This window comes from Scyliorhinus torazame, chromosome 3 (assembly GCF_047496885.1).
Source record: "Scyliorhinus torazame isolate Kashiwa2021f chromosome 3, sScyTor2.1, whole genome shotgun sequence".
In the NCBI taxonomy this organism is placed as follows: domain Eukaryota; kingdom Metazoa; phylum Chordata; class Chondrichthyes; order Carcharhiniformes; family Scyliorhinidae; genus Scyliorhinus; species Scyliorhinus torazame.
In genome coordinates this window covers 17216859-17233800 of record NC_092709.1, presented here as the reverse complement: position 1 = coordinate 17233800, position 16942 = coordinate 17216859, and the positions used below count along the sequence as shown (strand labels likewise).

Below are 16942 nucleotides of genomic sequence, written 5' to 3'. Positions count from 1 at the left end.
AAGAGGAGGCTGAAGGCTATTGTCCCACCTTTGGGATAAGTATATCACTTCGTTGGAGAAGACAGACCTCTAGCCGGTAAACCAAAATCTCATAATAATTGTAAAGTCTTCTACACGTGTCTTCTACATAGAGTCCCGAAAGATGTTTTGTTAGGTGAATTGGACATTCTGAATTCTCCCTCAGTGTACCCGAACAGGCGCCGGAGTGTGGCGATTAGGGGCTTTTCACAGTAACTTCACTGCAGTGTTAATGTAAGCCTACTTGTGACACTAACAAAGATTATAATAAAGATTATTGTTATGCAACTTCATCCAAGAAACCAGCTAACCTAAATCGGTTGGAGCATTTAAAATCTTTGACTGAAGGGCAAGCAAAGGTCGTTTAACTTTTTTTTATAAACCTTTTTAAAATTGGTCTCTAACTCCCTTTATTTCTGGTGTTTGTGTGTGTCTGTACATGTGTGTGTGCGCGCGTGCAATTGCATAACGGTTGAATGTTTCACATCACATTTTCACTTGTTTTCCTCGGCTTAAGTTGCTCTTTCTTTGGAGCAAGAAATTCCTGTTTAATTGCCACGTGATTTCTCACAGCTTAAATTTTGAAACACGTTTTGATTTGGAAAAGGCATATCCCCAGAACAAAGAAACGTCAACTCCTCGGTTGGTCACAAGAAAGGTTTAACAGAGGGGAGCCAGTTCACTCCTTCGCACCCGGGCCTTACCATACTTAAAAAGAAAATATGGGCTTAATAGATGGAAAATGTATTAGAATGTAAATTAATTTCGCAAACAGGGCACAGGTCTTTAATATTCTGGTAGTTACTGATGTCAGAATTAGTGCTATTGTATTGGAGAGTCAAAGTATAAAGAGTTCTCTACTGGATTGATTGGATTCACAATCAAAGAGCAATATAGCCCAGGAATAGGCCCTTCGGCCCTCCAAGCCTGTACTGGTCATGATACCAACCTTTGCCAAAACCCTCAGCTTTTCCTTGTGCTGTATCCCTTTATACCCATCCTATCCATGTGTTTGTCAAGATGCCTTTTGAACGCCGTTAATGTATCTGCTTCCACAACCTCCCCTGGCAACACGTTCCAGGCACTCACCACCCCGCTGCATAAAAACCCTGTCTCGCACATCTCCTCTAAACTTTGCCCCACGGACCTTAAACCAATAATAAGGGGTGACTGACCCCTCCACCCTGGGAAAGAGTGCCTGTCCATCCACTCTATCCATGCCCCTCATAATCTTTGGACCTCTATCAGGTCACCCCTCAACCTCCGTCTTTCTAAAGAAAACAGTCCCAGTCTATTCAGCCTCTCCATATAGCTAACACCCTCCAGTCCAGGCAACATCCTGGTAAACCTCCTCTGCACCCGCTCCAAAGCCTCCACATCCTTCTGGTAGTGGCAACCAGAATTGAGCGCAATATTCCAATTGCGACCTTACCAAGGTTCGATACAACTGTAGCATGACTTGCCAGTTTTTATACTTGATACCCCATCCAATAAAGGCAAGCATTCCGTAAGCTTTCTTGACTACCTTGTCCACTTGTGTTGCCACCTTCAAAGATCTGTGGACCTGCACGCCCACTCTCTCTGACTTTCTATATTCCGAAGAGTTTTACCATTTACGGTATACTTCCCCTCTATGTTAGACCTCCCAAAATGCCTACCAAAATCGATCATCTATAGCTGCCCTCGCTTGATATATCTTGACCCATGTGCCTCTTTGCCAAGTTCCAGTTGACTAATGGAGGCTGCAGTCTGACTCATTCCCTTGTCTCATTTGAGTCCTTTCCCTGGTGTTTTTGTAACCCTGCGGTCTGTAACGAGCACGTATGTTGAGATGATGGCTGTTCTGTTTGGTTGAATCTTTGCAGTGACGGTGAACAGGAATTTCAGCCCCCGTCACGAGGAAAAGTGGGTGGAGAGGCGCCTGAGGTCATCCTCCGAGGGCACGTCTGGACGGCGGATGAGCCACGGGGTCCGAGATGGGCGGGTGGAAGAATTGCACAGTCTCAAGGGGCAAAGAGCGGGCTCGTCGTCCTCCAAGATGAACAGCATGGTAGGTGCACGGAACTATGAAACATTGCGAATGTATTGGTTTTATAAGAGTTATTCCGGTGAATAGGCCAAAGCAGAAATTGGTGGGTTTGCAATAACACTCCGTTATTTGCCTGCCTTGGGATTTGGCTTTGTTAATGGCAGTAGAACTAAATCTGGGGATTAACGTTCCATGGGTGACTGATGTGATAATACCTTCCTTATGCCACTGTCCAAGCCCAATTCCGAGCCCGATTTGCCTTTTATTCAGATCGCTGTTGAGGAGAAACTTCAACAAGAGGAGGTGTGTATCCCTTCTTACCCTCAGAATGAGTCATTTGTCCCAATTTGAATCACTTCAACAGCAAGCCTTTTTGGGAGCTCAGAAATAACGGTTATTTATTCCACACTTGCCCCAGCAGTGATGTTTCACTCAGTTGCTTGGCACACATACTGTCGCTCACACAAAAATGAGATACAGATTTTTTTAAATGACAATTTGGGATCATTGCTGTCTCTTTCAGAGCAGGCCTGTAGTTTCTCAGATGAGGTGATGTATTGGCTGGAATGAAGTTGTCGAGAAGCAGAGGATTTTCAGTTGTTGAGTTGCTAGGAGGTTGCTTCTCGACTGAACCTGAATAGTTTGGAGACAGCCTTTCTCCAATGTTCATGGTAATAGTTGTTTATTACCTTGGCTGCACAGTTGACTGCAGCTAATCTGATGGTTTTCTGTTGGTCTCTCTGTCTCAGGATAACTTTAGTTATTTTAAAAGCTGCCAACAAACATGGCTTACCCAAGTGGCCTGTTACAAGTCAAAAGCCCTTTTCCAAATAAGGTGGTGTGTTAGACCGATAAACATCTTGCGTGATGGCTTTTCACACCTTTTTGATTTGAGACAACTAATGTCTTAGGTCTTTGATTGAGGGGCCATCTCTATACAATGAAAGATTGATGGCATCCATTCCACATTAGTCAAATGTCCACTGTGTTTCGATGCCTCTTTGCCCCTGATGAAACATGGAGATGTGTTGTCTGTAAACCCCATTATCTGTAGGTTCTGATCCTTCCTTAAGCAGTTAGATGTGTGAATCCTACAAGTGACTGTGATATTCAGCCCCATATTAGATTAGCTATTGGCCGCAGATTCCACCCGAGTCTTCAGTTCAAATGCCAAACGGTACATGGTGTTCTGCAACCATCTTAACAGCTTTTGTGTTCAATTATTTGTTGTTGTTATACAAAGAACAAAGAAATGTACAGCACAGGAACAGGCCCTTCGGCCCTCCAAGCCCGTGCCGACCATGCTGCCCGACTAAACTACAATCTTCTACACTTCCTGGGTCCGTATCCCTCTATTCCCATCCTATTCATGTATTTGTCAAGATGCCCCTTAAATGTCACTATCGTCCCTGCTTCCACCACCTCCTCCGGTAGCGAGTTCCAGGCACCCACCACCCTCTGCGTACAAAACTTGCCTCGTACATCTACTCTAAACCTTGCCCCTCTCACCTTAAACCTATGCCCCCTAGTAATTGACCCCTCTACCCTGGGGAAAAGCCTCTGACTATCCACTCTGTCTATGCCCCTCATAATTTTGTAGACCTCTATCAGGTCTCCCCTCAACCTCCTTCGTTCCAGTGAGAACAAACCGAGTTTATTCAACCGCTCCTCATAGCTAATGCCCTCCATACCAGGCAACATTCTGGTAAATCTCTTCTGCACCCTCTCTAAAGCCTCCACATCCTTCTGGTAGTGTGGCGACCAGAATTAAACACTATACTCCAAGTGTGGCCTAACTAAGGTTCTATACAGCTGCAACATGACTTGCCAATTCTTATACTCAATGCCCCGGCCAATGAAGGCAAGCATGCCGTATGCCTTCTTGACTACCTTCTCCACCTGTGTTGCCCCTTTCAATGACCTGTGGACCTGTACTCCTAGATCTCTCTGACTTTCAATACTCTTGAGGGTTCTACCATTCACTGTATATTCCCTACCTGCATTAGACCTTCCAAAATGCATTACCTCACATTTATCCGGATTAAACTCCATCTGCCATCTCTCCGCCCAAGTCTCCAAACAATCTAAATCCTGCTGTATCCTCCGACAGTCCTCATCGCTATCCGCAATTCCACCAACCTTTGTGTCGTCTGCAAACTTACTAATCAGACCAGTTACATTTTCCTCCAAATCATCTTCACGTCTCTACTGGGCATGGTTAAATCCCCACCATTCAGCCCTACCCCCTCAAAGAGGAAACCAGCCTGTGGTCATCTGGGACTATAGCGACTTTACACTTGCAGTTCAACATGTCTATTAATTTTGTCCCGCATTATCGCTTGTTGAAGCTTCCCCAGCACCGGTAGGTTATACTGACTGCCTGGTCATTGCTGGGATAATCTTGACACTCTTCTTTTTTTTTTTGAACAAGGGTGTAACACTTGCAATTCTCTAGTCTTCTGCACTCCCGCTTCCAAGGTGATCACTCGTTAACGAGAATGATTGTCCATCGAAGAAATGCTTGCGTTACTGCTCATGGGTTCTGTGGGTCCTTGGCAGAGCTGAAGAGCCCAATCCTCGAGGTGCATCTTCGACTGCACACTTGGCAAGTGTTTCTGCGAGGTGGGATTGATCTTTGGACTCCAGATCACAGGCATTAAGTAACATACAAGTTGAGATGATTTGAGTCACAACGCACCAATGATGAAGTTGGGTCTGAACTGAGATATTTACATTTGTGAATATATCATCTGCATTGGTAACTAATTAGCATTTAATGTAGCCCCATTCATGACTGAAGGGTGTTCCAGGGGATTTACTGCTCCTAAGAATATAGGAACTCAAAATGGAAGCAGGAGTAGACCATTCGGCCCATCGAGCCTGCTCCATCGTTCATCATGCGGTGCCCCAGCCGTATGTTTCTTGGCGGCAGGAATATTTACTCCCGCCGCTTGTCAATAGGATTTCCCATTGAAGCCATCCCACACCGCCGGGAGACCTGTGGGCAGGGGTGCGCCCACTGCGGGAAAAGAGAATCCCGACGGCCAGAGAATTCCAGCCTTGGTCTTTAGCTTCAACTCCACATTTCCAGCCATCCCCCACATCCCTCGGTTTCCCGAGAGACTGAAATTCTGTCTATCACAGCCGTAAATAGATATATTTTTAATACATATTTTATTAGAGATTTTCAGTTTTACAAGTAACGTAACAGACCTGGTGCGTGGCAGTACAAATGCTTCAACATACTGGAGTACATAAAAAGACAGGGGACCGTCAACAGAGTTGGTTCTTAAACTTAGTGCCTCCAACCGGACAAAAGGAAAAAAACAATGGAAAAGTGAGAGAAAAGGGAAGAAGAGGGTAAGGCCATGTACACATGGTAATATGGTGCGCAGCTTCACAGACTTCAAGGCCGTGCTACATAACCTGTGGTAAATCTTGCAGGAACAAGTCGGGCATCGCGCAAACTATAAATTTGAGATACGGGTCCCATCCTTTTCGGAATGCATCTGATTTCGAACGGAGTATGCAAGTTAGGAACTCCATAGGGATGCATTCCTTAATAATTTTCCTCCAATTTTGAATTGTTATGGGCCAGGGTTTAGAGAATCCCAAAGTATATCATGGAGTTCACCTGACCCACAACTTTTAATAGATTGTGGGAGCATACGGCCCACTCTACAGGTGTGGTACAGCAGAAAATGGACCAGTGTTTTTTTTTAAACAAAACAATGTTTATTCTATGAACTCAAGTTCACCTTTTTAAAACCAACAGTGAACATCTTAGCAACCATTAAATCAAATACAACCCCAAAGAATACAACACTAAGTAATCTGTATGCTGTCCTTTTAACACCCAAAAGACTTAACAAACCTCGAAACAGAAGCACATCAGGGTTTACATTCAAGACTGAAATCATTTATAATTCTTCTGAATTCACCAAATGATCCATAGATAGTCTTTGGATGGCAGAGATCAACACCAGTGCAGCTCGCTGAAAAACACAGGCACACCCCAAGCTCTTTCTCAAACTGAAACTAAAAAATAGAAGTAGAACTCAGCTCCACCCGCACTCTGACATCACTGCAGTGACATGAGCAGCTCCATTTCTTAAAGGTACATTTCTTAAACACCCATTTCTTAAAGGATACTCTTACATGACAGAATTGAAGGATATTTTTCACTAATCCAGGACCAAAGGATGTGCTTCTGTGCCGCAAAGGTTAGGATGTTATGGAACCTTTTTTTCATTTACGTTAGTGATTCTCCAATCTGGGAACTTCAGAATAACGGATCGAATTCCAAAGCCGTGCCGAATATCCTCTGAAGCTCTTTAAGAACAGAAGACTAGTAGGATTGAATTTTGACACAGGACCACACATACTGCGTGTCGTCACCCTCAACTACTTGGCACTTTGGCACATTTCGGAGATAGCAGGATCAAACCTGTGTCTGGCTTGGTGTGATATCCAGGCGGGGTAATATTTTGAACTGAGTCTCCTCCGTTCTATTAGAGAATGATATTTTATTGGCGTATTCCCATATATCACCCCAGGTCTCCTCATCAATATTGGTTGCAAAGTCTCCTTCCCAAGACTGTAGTGTTTCAATTATACTCACACAAGCTCTAGAACACAGAGTGTAACAAAACTTGCTAATTAGCTGTTTAGATTGTTTTCCACTGGGGAGATTGAAACATCAAGATGCATACTTTTCCTATTCAGGATAAAGTCTCTTAAGTTACAGATATTTAAGAAAGGAGCATCTTGGGATATCAAACTGTGGCACAGCTCCTCAAGAGATGACAAGTATTGCTGAACATGTCTCCCGGTCTGCATTTGTCTTAAATATCTCTCCAGATATCGAATCCGGGTTGGGAAATGGGAGAGAGACTGGAAGCTAATTTAGATCTCCCTTCCATCTGACAGATCATTCTCCACAGGGGCTGTTGAGCACACTGGGCTAAATCGCTGGCTTTGAAAGCAGACCACGGCAGTCCAGCAGCACGGTTCAATTCCCGTACCAGCCTCCCCGAACAGGCGCCGGAATGTGGCGACTAGGGGCTTTTCACAGTAACTTCATTTGAAGCCTACTTGTGACAATAAGCGATTTTCATTCATTTTTTAATTTCATTTTCATTTCATTTCATTTCATTTTCATTTCATGCTTAAGAGTGTTGATAATTTCAGGATTCTCATACTCGGTAGACCCAACCTTGAAGTCGCTGTAAAACAGCGGGGCTTGCAAGGAGCATTCAGATTGACCTGCTTCAGTCTTGAGCCAAACGGAGGATAGGGTCTCTCTGACCCAGTCTCTTATAAACCTAAGATGCGAGGCTAATTGATACATTTAAATGTCTGGCTAGCCTTGAACCAGGTTTTTATTCTTGTTCCATGTAAAGGAACTCATCGTCCTGTTAATTTCCTTTGGGACATTCGCAGAAAGCAAAATTGGCAACATCTGTAAAGGACACAATAACCACCATGTCTGTAGTGTCCATGTCCCACCAATAATAGTGGGAATAGAAACGTCCGACTTGGACACAGAGATACGTCGTTCACATTTCACGTGATCTTTTATGCTGCTTCCCTCCACTATCAAAACCAAAATCCGAAGGGTCCTGTCCAATTGCCTCAGCCAGTGGGTCTACTGCTCTTGCAAACAGTAAGGGGAATGAAGCACACCCCTTTCTCGCCCCTCTTTGGAGACAAAAATCCTCCGACCTATACCGCGCGAACGCACTGCCCACAGGACTTTTATAAAGCACCTGTATCTGCAGCGGAGAAGATAAATAATTCCACTCTACCCAGTCAAAACCTTTTTCTGCATCTGGAGAGATCACTTACCCATTTTTAAAAGACATGAAGAACATTCAACGGTCTCCCAACATTGTTACACGGAACCCTTAATGAACCCAGCGTGATCACCCTTGGTACCAACTGGAGAACGTCCTCTAGGACTGCACGAACACTTGGGACGACAACTTAATTTACATTCAGCAGCAAAACTGGCCAATAGGATGTCCACTCTTCAGGATTCTTGCGTGCCTTCAGAGTAAAGGGAATAGTTGCTGCAGACCCTCTTCCCACTTAACTATATACGCCTATCAGTGGATCTATTAGCAAGTCTTTAGATTCCTTGTAAAACTTACACCCAAAACCATCAGGCCCTGGGGCCATGCCAGATTGAAACTCCTTCAATGCCAGAGTCACTTCCCTTTTTGAAATAGGACCATTTAGGACCAATCTTTGGTGCTCAGAGATCGCTGGGAGCTTAATTGTGAGGAAGAAGTGCTCCATCAGTGTCAGTGCATCCCCACACTGCTTTGATTGATATAAATTGGTATAAAAACCCTGAAATGCTTTGTCGATATCCTCAGTTTTGATCAGTCTATTACTTTGGAATCTAGCACAGAGGCCAATAGCTTTAGAATCAGCCAGGTCCCACCACGCCTCGCCGCTTCCAACACTGTCTGGCGATCTCCGAAGTCATGGCAATGGATAATTACGGGCCGGGGCTGCTGCTTGTCCCTAGGCCTCAAAGACAGGATAAGGTGTGCCCTTTCCAACTTAATACGCACAACTTACGTGTCCAGCTCAAGAAAGCGTGGCAGCCAGCAGTCAAAGAATTTGATAGGGAGTTTACCCTTCACTCCTTCAGGCAAACCGACAATCCGAACATTTTCTTCTGGCTTCGGGTTTGCAGATCTTCCAGGATTTCTTACATCCCACAAAGCTGGTTTTCCAAGGACTGCAAGCGGGCCTCGGCTAAGGAAGTTGCATTTTCAACAATCAGGATTCTCTCCTAATATTCTGTGACAACAAGCTGTTTCATCCAACCTCTTGTTAGAGTTCTGCAGTTCAGTCTCACGTACACTAATATTCTGTGCCACAAGCCGACTTTATCGTCAATCACTTTAATGATGTTCACAGTCATCACCTGCAATCCCTTCGAGAGCGCCTGATCAAGAGCCCCCTAGAGGATCAGGTCGCCTCCACCCCAGGTGCATCCGACTGCTCACTTTTCCTGACTATTTTGTTTAAAATGCCTCAGCATTTTTCCGATGTCACTCAGCCAAAAATGGTCTAGGGATTGTGATGAATGCAGGGAATTCTTATATATATTGTATTGGGTGTCTGTTGCAGTCATGTTATTAAAAAAACTTGGGTTAAGGTATCCAGATAGTGGGCTGAACTCTCTGCACCGCCGCGCCACATTTCCGTTTCACCCCGCCGACGGGATGCTCCGTCTGCCAGCCGGTCAATGGGGTTTCCCATTGTGGGGCAGCCCCACGCCGTTGGGAAACGCCGGGCTGCCGGCAAAACAGAGCATCCCCCCGGCAGAGAATCCAGTCCTAAATGTCTGCTAAAGCTGTAATTAAGGGGTTAACGGCTAGACAGGCTGTGATCACTCATGAGAGGGGCTGGCTCTTTTTTTAGTTAGTTTTTCAGCCCTCCCTTGTATCTGTTTTTAGTTTCATTTTCAGCCCCACCCTGTGTCTAGTTTTTAGTTTAACTTTCAGTCCTGCACTGTGTCTAGTTTTTAGTTTCATTTTCAGCCCTGCCCAGTGTCTAGTCTTTAGTTTCATTTTCAGCCCTGCCCTGTGTCTAGTTTTTAGTTTTGCTTTCAGTCCTGCACTGTGTCTAGCTTTTAGTTTCATTTTCAGCCCTGCCCTGTGTCTAGTTTCATTTTCAGCCCTGCCCTGTGTCTAGTTTTTAGTTTTGCTTTCAGTCCTGCCCTGTGTCTGCTGTTTTTAGTTTCATTTATGAGTTCTGCTGTGGTTTCTGAGGAAAGGATATCATAGATTATCATAGAATTTATAGTGCAGAAGGAGGCCATTCGGCCCAACTAGTCTACACCGGCTCTTGGAAAGAGCACCCTACCCAAGGTCAACACCTTCACCCTATCCCCATATTCCAGTAGCCCCACCCAACACTAAGGGCAATTTTGGACACTAAGGGAAATTTATCATGGCCAATCTACCTAACCTGCACATCATTGGACTGTGGGAGGAAACCAGAGCACCCGGAGGAAATCCACGCACACACGGGGAGGATGTGCAGACTCCGCACAGACAGTGACCCAAGCCGGAATCGAACCTGGGACCCTGGAGCTGTGAAGCAATTGTGCTAACCACTGTGCTACCGTGCTGCTCAGATTGACTTCAGAAAACATCTCTCCCAAGGACTCTGTGCATAAATCTGTAAGCCACTGAGTGTTAACTTTATTAATAAGTAGTATTTGACCACATGTGGATTTTGCTTAATTGAGATTTTAGAAGGGGATGGGAAAGTCAGCTCAAATACTTTTCTTTATTTATTTAAGAACTATCTAACCGTTAATTGAAAAGCTGATTTTTTTCTTGGGTGCTGTTGGGGTTAATCCATTGTTAGTAATAAAGTTTGTTTCCATACACACATTCCCTATTTGTTAGTGGAATCACTCCCGGGGTGAAGTATTCTTTCCTCACAGTTTTGAAGTTGTTGGGGTTTCTTGTCTGGTTCCCGAATATAAATTGGGGTTTGGACCGGGTACCGTAACAAGACACACCGGCAAGTAGTGACTCCAGGATTAGGTCGTATGTTCCATGTAAACAGGATAAATGAGAGGATTAAAGGATGAGCAGTGCCCACGGAAACACCGATATTCCCGTGCCTGCATCCCCAGTCTTAAATGTATTTATCAATAAAACACCTAGAGCCACTTGCGGCGGAGAATTGCAAAGATTCACAACGCTCTGGAGTGGAGGACTTTCTCCTCACCGCGCGGCCAAGGGAAACAATCCCTCAGAACTTACTCTGCCTACGGCCCCTTCAGGATCTTTAGATCTCATGGAATCATTGAATCCCTACAATGCAGAAGGAGGCCATTCGCCCTGCACCGATTCTCTGAAAGAGCACCCTACCTAGGCGCACTCCCCCACCCTATCCCCATAACCTCACCTAAACATTTGGACACTTAAGAGACAATTTTGCACGGCCAATCCACCTAACCTGCACACCTTTGGACTGTGGGAGGAAACCGGAGCACCCGGAGGAAACCCACGCGGGTAAAAACATGCAAACTCCACACAGACAGTGACCCGAGGCCGGAATCAAACCGGGGTACCTGCCGCTGTGAGGCGGCAGTGTTAACCACTGTGCCACCGTGCTGCCCGCAACGAGATCACCTCTCCTCCTAAACTCACAGGGAGTACAAGCCCAATTTGCTCAGCCTCCGATCATAGGACAAGCCTCTTATCGCAGGGGGTAACCGAGTGAATCTTCTTCGACTTCGTCCGGCAGGATTCTTTACACCCGTCTGAGAGGGCAGGTTTGACAATCTCCTCTCAAAGGCAACAGCTCCGACCATGCACTGCAATGGTGTGTTATGGCCAGAGGGAGCGCTGTACTGTCAGACATGCAAACATTTTACATGAGGTATTAGACGGAGACCCGAGAGAGCCGAAACATTCTGTGAATGTTTGACACGATATTTCCCCCTTCAGCCCCAAATCACTAAAACCATTGCTCTTGTCATTAACACGCTTGTGGGAGCTTGCTGTGCACTAATTGGCTGGTACATTTCCTACATGACATCAGTGACTACATTTAAAATATATTTCATTTGCTGTGAAGTGTTTTGGGAAGCCTTGAGCATGAGAATTGATATACAAATGCAAGGTGATTTTTTTTGTTCAGTCAATTGAAACAATTATATTTCACAGGAACCACCATATTCTTCATAGTTCCGAGACATAGAGACTGAGCGCTCAAAGTTTACTTTCGCATCTGGAATTTTGATTGTGGTGCAGCAGGTCAACATTATAACATTGCTTGAAGTGTGTTTATCCCCCGTGTATTGGCTTTATTGAATATCAAAATGAATTATGTTATACCCATATTGGCCACAAGATGTCAGGCCACGACCATAATTGACAATGGCATGGATACAAGTGGTTGGGAATTAAAAGCTGGGTTTCGTGTAACCTCAGCCACGCTTACTTTGATCCGCAAAGTGGAGTTCAGTGTGATTTGGACACATACCCAGATCCCAGCCCCAAAGTTTCATGGAGGCCTGGTGTGGCTCTCAGTCTCCGTGAGTTCCTGACACATCCAGGAGGCGAAATGTGAGGGAATTATTCCTTTAACAGAAAAATCCTTGTTCAAAATAAAGGGTTAAAACCTCCTCCCCGAATGCTCTGATTTTCCAGCCGTAACGAGGCGCGGGAACGCTGGAGATATTTTTAGCACAACACTTTCCGACCAAAAAAACCCAAACATTATAGAGCAGCGATACAGTCATTTAGCCCAGTGGGTCTGTGCTGGTGTTCCACTCAAACCTCCTCCGCTTATCCACACATCCGTCTGTTCCTTTCCCCCTCATTCACTTACCTGGCTTCCCTTTGGATGTGTCTTGTGCTATCATGGAACCCGGACAGTGCAGAAGGAGGCCATTCGGCCCATCGAGTCTGCACCGACCCTCCGGAAGGGCACTCTGCCCAGGGTCCACTGCCCCGCCCTATCCCCGGAATCCCACCCAGCCGTTGGACACCAAGGGGCCAATTCAACAAGGCCAATCCGCCTAGCCTGCACGTCTTTGGGCTGTTTGTCTCAATTACTGCGCATTCCACAGTCCGACCCACCTTTGTCTCTGGAATTCTTTCCATGAGTTATGAGTGACCATCAAAATGGGTTCCAGGGTGGAATTTACCAGTCCAACCAGTGGCAGGACTTGTTGGGGGGGGGGGGGGCAGGCAGGCAGGAGCACTAAATTTGGCGTGATTGGAAAAAGTCAGCTTCCCACCGGTGGAAAATTGGTTTGGAATTTTAACGGCGGGTCAACACTGGCCAGGTTTTCAGCTGGGCCTTGTCTCATGGAAAAGCTGATGAACGCTCATTTAAAAGTCAGCTTATTGGAGTTACATTGTGACAATAAAAGGAACAACACCCAAGGTTCGAGTATCTGCCTTGGTGGAGAGTGTAAGTGAACGTAGGAATGGTCTGTTTGGTCTGAAGACTGGGTCATCTGGAGGAGGGTGTCCTTTGCCGTTTCTTGCTGGTACCTGTAATAGGGAGAAAAGAGAATTAGTGACCGACTGGATAGGCTCCGACATTATAGATCGCATGTGTCCCCCTCACTGACTCGTCAGGGAGGCTGATCTCGCCTCCGGTGCAGGAATGATCCCAATCCCCTGCAGCCTGTTCTTTGTAGGGGGTGAGTTTCCTCAAGTCCCCACTCCGAACCTGGATCTCCTCCCTTTTGTTGTGGGAGATCTTCGATGGGTTGAGTGTGAACAATATGGATGAAGGAGCATGCAAGCCTGTTGTGTCTGCTAGGGCCTCCCCAGTAAGGGATCAAGGAACCGTTTGTGCATGAATCTACATTCAGTGCAGATGTCCCACCTGCTGGTCATGTGTAACAGCCGTGTGGGCTCGAACCCTTCGGCCTGGTACCCTTACGAGTGTGTGAATTCGGAGTGAGTAGAAAGAAGTTTCACTTAACCTTGGTGAAGTGGAGCAGATCATTCATCCCTTTTTCGCACTGCGGGACAGTCCTTTTTTGTCATCCACGTGTGTTGGCCTCTATTCCAGATTCACCTGCCAGTTTGCAGTCGGAGTCTGACCCTTAGTTCTGGTAGGATTCCGCCCCTTAGTTTCGAGTTCCCAGACATGGAAACCTTCCGTCTTCTCTGAAATTTAGATGTGGAAGTAAGTCTCAAAGAGCCAGCACCGATATCATGGGCCTAATTTGAGATTCTATGAAATAGGCAAAGAATCGGTAGCATTTTATTGTCAAACTATCTAATTACAATTGTAGCTATCACGTGTCCTTTATAACCTTGCCATTCTGCTCACCTTGCATAAAATGAAGTAATTTTCTCTTGGGGTGAGCAGGTTGTGCCTCTTACTCGTCGGAGTTTCGAAGAACGAGAGGTGATCTGATTGAAACATGCGAGATCCTGAGGGGGCTTGACAGGGCAGACGCCCTCTGGCGGGGGAAATCGAGAACTAGGGGCGCAGTTTAAAAATAAGGGGTGTCCCATTTAAGATAGAGATGAGGAGGAATTTCTTCTCTCGGGTGGTTGTTCATCTTTGCAATGCCCCCCACCCCGGGGAGGGCTGGGTGATTGTTACGGGGCGGCAGGCCGGAAAGCGGACTTGAGGCCAGAATCGGATCAACCACGATCTTATTAAATGGCGGAGCGGGCACGATGGGCCGAATGGCCTGCTCCTAATTCATATGTTCTTCATTTTGTAGAGGGGCGGCACGGTAGCACAGTGGTTAGCTTTGTTGCTTCACAGCTCCAGGGTCACAGGTTCGATTCCCGGCTTGGGTCACTGTCTGTGCGGAGTCTGCACGTTCTCCCCGTGTCTGCGTGGGTTTCCTCCGGCTGCTCCGGTTTCCTCCCACAGTCTCAAGATGTGCAGGTTAGGAGGATTGGACATGATAAATTGCCCTTAGTGTCCAAAAAGGTTAGGTGGGGTTACTGGGTTACGGGGATAGGGTGGAGGTGTGGGCTTGGGTGGGGTGCTCTTTCCAAGGGCTGGCGCAGACACGATGGGCCGAATGGCCTCCTTCTGCACTGTAAATTCGTAAATTCTATGATTCTCTTCTAGTGACAAAATTACACAACAATGTGGTAAATTTTAATCCCCCCCCCCCCCCCCCCCCCCCCCCCCCCCCCCGTAGCATTTGGAGAGGTGATAGGGTTACCAGCTCTGACTGAACGTATTCCTGGCGACATCATCGCATGGCCTCCTCCCTCCAATTGCCCTGATTGGTCATCAAACATGCGTGTTCTCCTGGTGCTTGCTTTCCCACGCCAATTGGACTGCCAACAGCCTCCTCATTGTCCAACTGATGATCCTTAGAGTTGAGTCGAGCAGTTTCTTTTCTAACTCCTAAAATTCTTTTGACTGATGCAGCGTGTAATGAAAATTAGTTTGCTTTTTAATGCCCTGATGGCTTTTCCCTGGGTTACTCCCAGCGGGAATTAATCTTGAATTCCTGGAGACCCCTGGGCAATACCTGGAGCATTTGGCAACCTTACACAATGCGGCACGGTGGCATAGTGGTTAGCACTGCTTCCTCACAGCGCCAGGGGTCTGAGTTCAATTCCGGTTCGGGTGACTGTCTGTGTGGAATTTGTACCTTCTCCCCCTGTCTGTGCGCGTTTTCTCCGGTTTTCCTCCCACGGTCCAAAGATGCGCGTGTTAGGTGGATTGGCCATGCTAAATTGCCCCTGTCTAGGCATGTGCAGGTTAGGTTATGTGATTACGGGGATAGGTAGGAGTTGACACTTGTAAACGGGCAGAGTGGTCATTCGAAGGGTCAGTGCTGACCCGTTTGGCAGAATGGCCCCCTTCTGCACAGTAGGGATTCTATGATTCTATGAATAAGCGAGTGATGTTGGAGGCAGGGGGGGGGCTGCGGCCTCATTGAACTTCAATGGGTCTTGGCCAGTATCTTCAGCATTAATGGCTGTTGTTCCCACATCCCTATCGTCCTGTGAAGAGGGTCAAAGTTGTAGAGCTAGCCACCCTGCAGAAGAGCTCAGTCTCTGGCTCTGTGACAGTGACGGGACTGCTAAAGAGGTTACCACGCATGAGCGAAAGTCCGAATGAGTCGTTTTCACCTCTTCGCTCGTGATTTACAGGCCTGTCAGACGTGCGAAATAACTTCCGACACACCTGTCACCAGTGTGATGTGTACCACACTCTGGCCCATCTGTTACTCTGAATGTTGGAACCTGGATAAATACCTCACTGAATCAGAGAATGCTAATGCCTGTCTCCAATTTATGTAAAGGCTTCTACTCCAGTCAAATGCCTTGTCAAATCTGTTGGCTGTTCAGCTTTAGCTTTAGAGCCACATCATTGGCACAGTAATGTAATAATCATTGTCGTGTTAAAAACTGACTGACGGACGGGATGCTTTCACCATCCATTTGTGCTGTGGTTTGCCGCCAACTCTGCCAAGGAGACTTGTGGAGGACACCACGCTGGAATTCAGCTTCGTCCAGTGGGCTCTGGGCAGGAGTCGCGGTGAATGCCGCAGCCCTCAGTGTCACTTCATTCAGCTAGAATCTGCCAGTCACCCTCGCCCAGTAAGGGGCGGGTCGGGTTGCTGTATAAATGCCAAGTGTCACATCAGGCAGCAATGCGCAGGAACAGTGAGGGCCCCATTGGCGAGTACAACAGCACAAAGCCCTTCTTTTAAATAATAATCTTTGAGTGTCACAAGTAGGCATACATTAACACTGCAATGAAGTTACTGTGAAAATCCCCTAGCCGCCACATTCCGGCGCCTGTTCGGGTACACAGGGAGAATCCCGAATGTCCAATTCGCCTAACAGCACGTCTTTCGGGAGGAAACCCACGCAGACACAGGGAGAACGTGCAGACTCCGCGCAGACAGTGACCCAAGCTGGGAATCAAACCGGGACCCTGGCGCTGTGAAGCAACAAGAAGGGGAAAGGAACGTTCATTAAAAATAAACTAATAAGGGACCGGCTGAAAAGATTGGGGTTTCTGTTTCTCGTTGAGATCGAGGGATCACACAGATGATGTGTGTGAGTTCCCCCCCCTTCTCCCTCTCTTCTCTCTTCCGCTGTGAATGAGGGGCAAGCTGAACTTGAAGTTTTAACTTGAGTCAGCATGTCTGTCGGAGGCGTCCATGTCTCCCAGAGGGAAGGGCAGGGTCAGGGGTGATGTGTCAACCTGTGCACGATTGCAGGGAAGTAATTCATACCCATGGCATGTGATAACCTTTGCACTCTGAATGTGTGTCTGTGCGCGCAAAAACACGAGGGGTGCTGTAAGACAAGTTGTAATACCACTGGAAATGGATCCAATTGGATTTCTTCAAAGCCCTCGCAGGGTTCCAGTGTATCATATTTCTGAGTGCCTTGT

The 16942-nt window shown here is 46.6% G+C and overlaps 1 protein-coding gene across 8 annotated transcripts in view; it reads left to right on the top strand.

Moving 5' to 3' along the window:
• Window positions 1-16942, top strand: part of ccser1 (coiled-coil serine-rich protein 1) — a 1481149-nt gene that overhangs the window by 295973 nt on the left and 1168234 nt on the right. For all 8 annotated transcript variants that reach the window (XM_072495328.1, XM_072495326.1, XM_072495327.1 and 5 more), the window contains exon 3: window positions 1884-2068. In XM_072495328.1, coding sequence (XP_072351429.1) covers window positions 1884-2068 — 185 coding nt within the window. The remainder of the gene's footprint in view (window positions 1-1883; window positions 2069-16942) is intronic.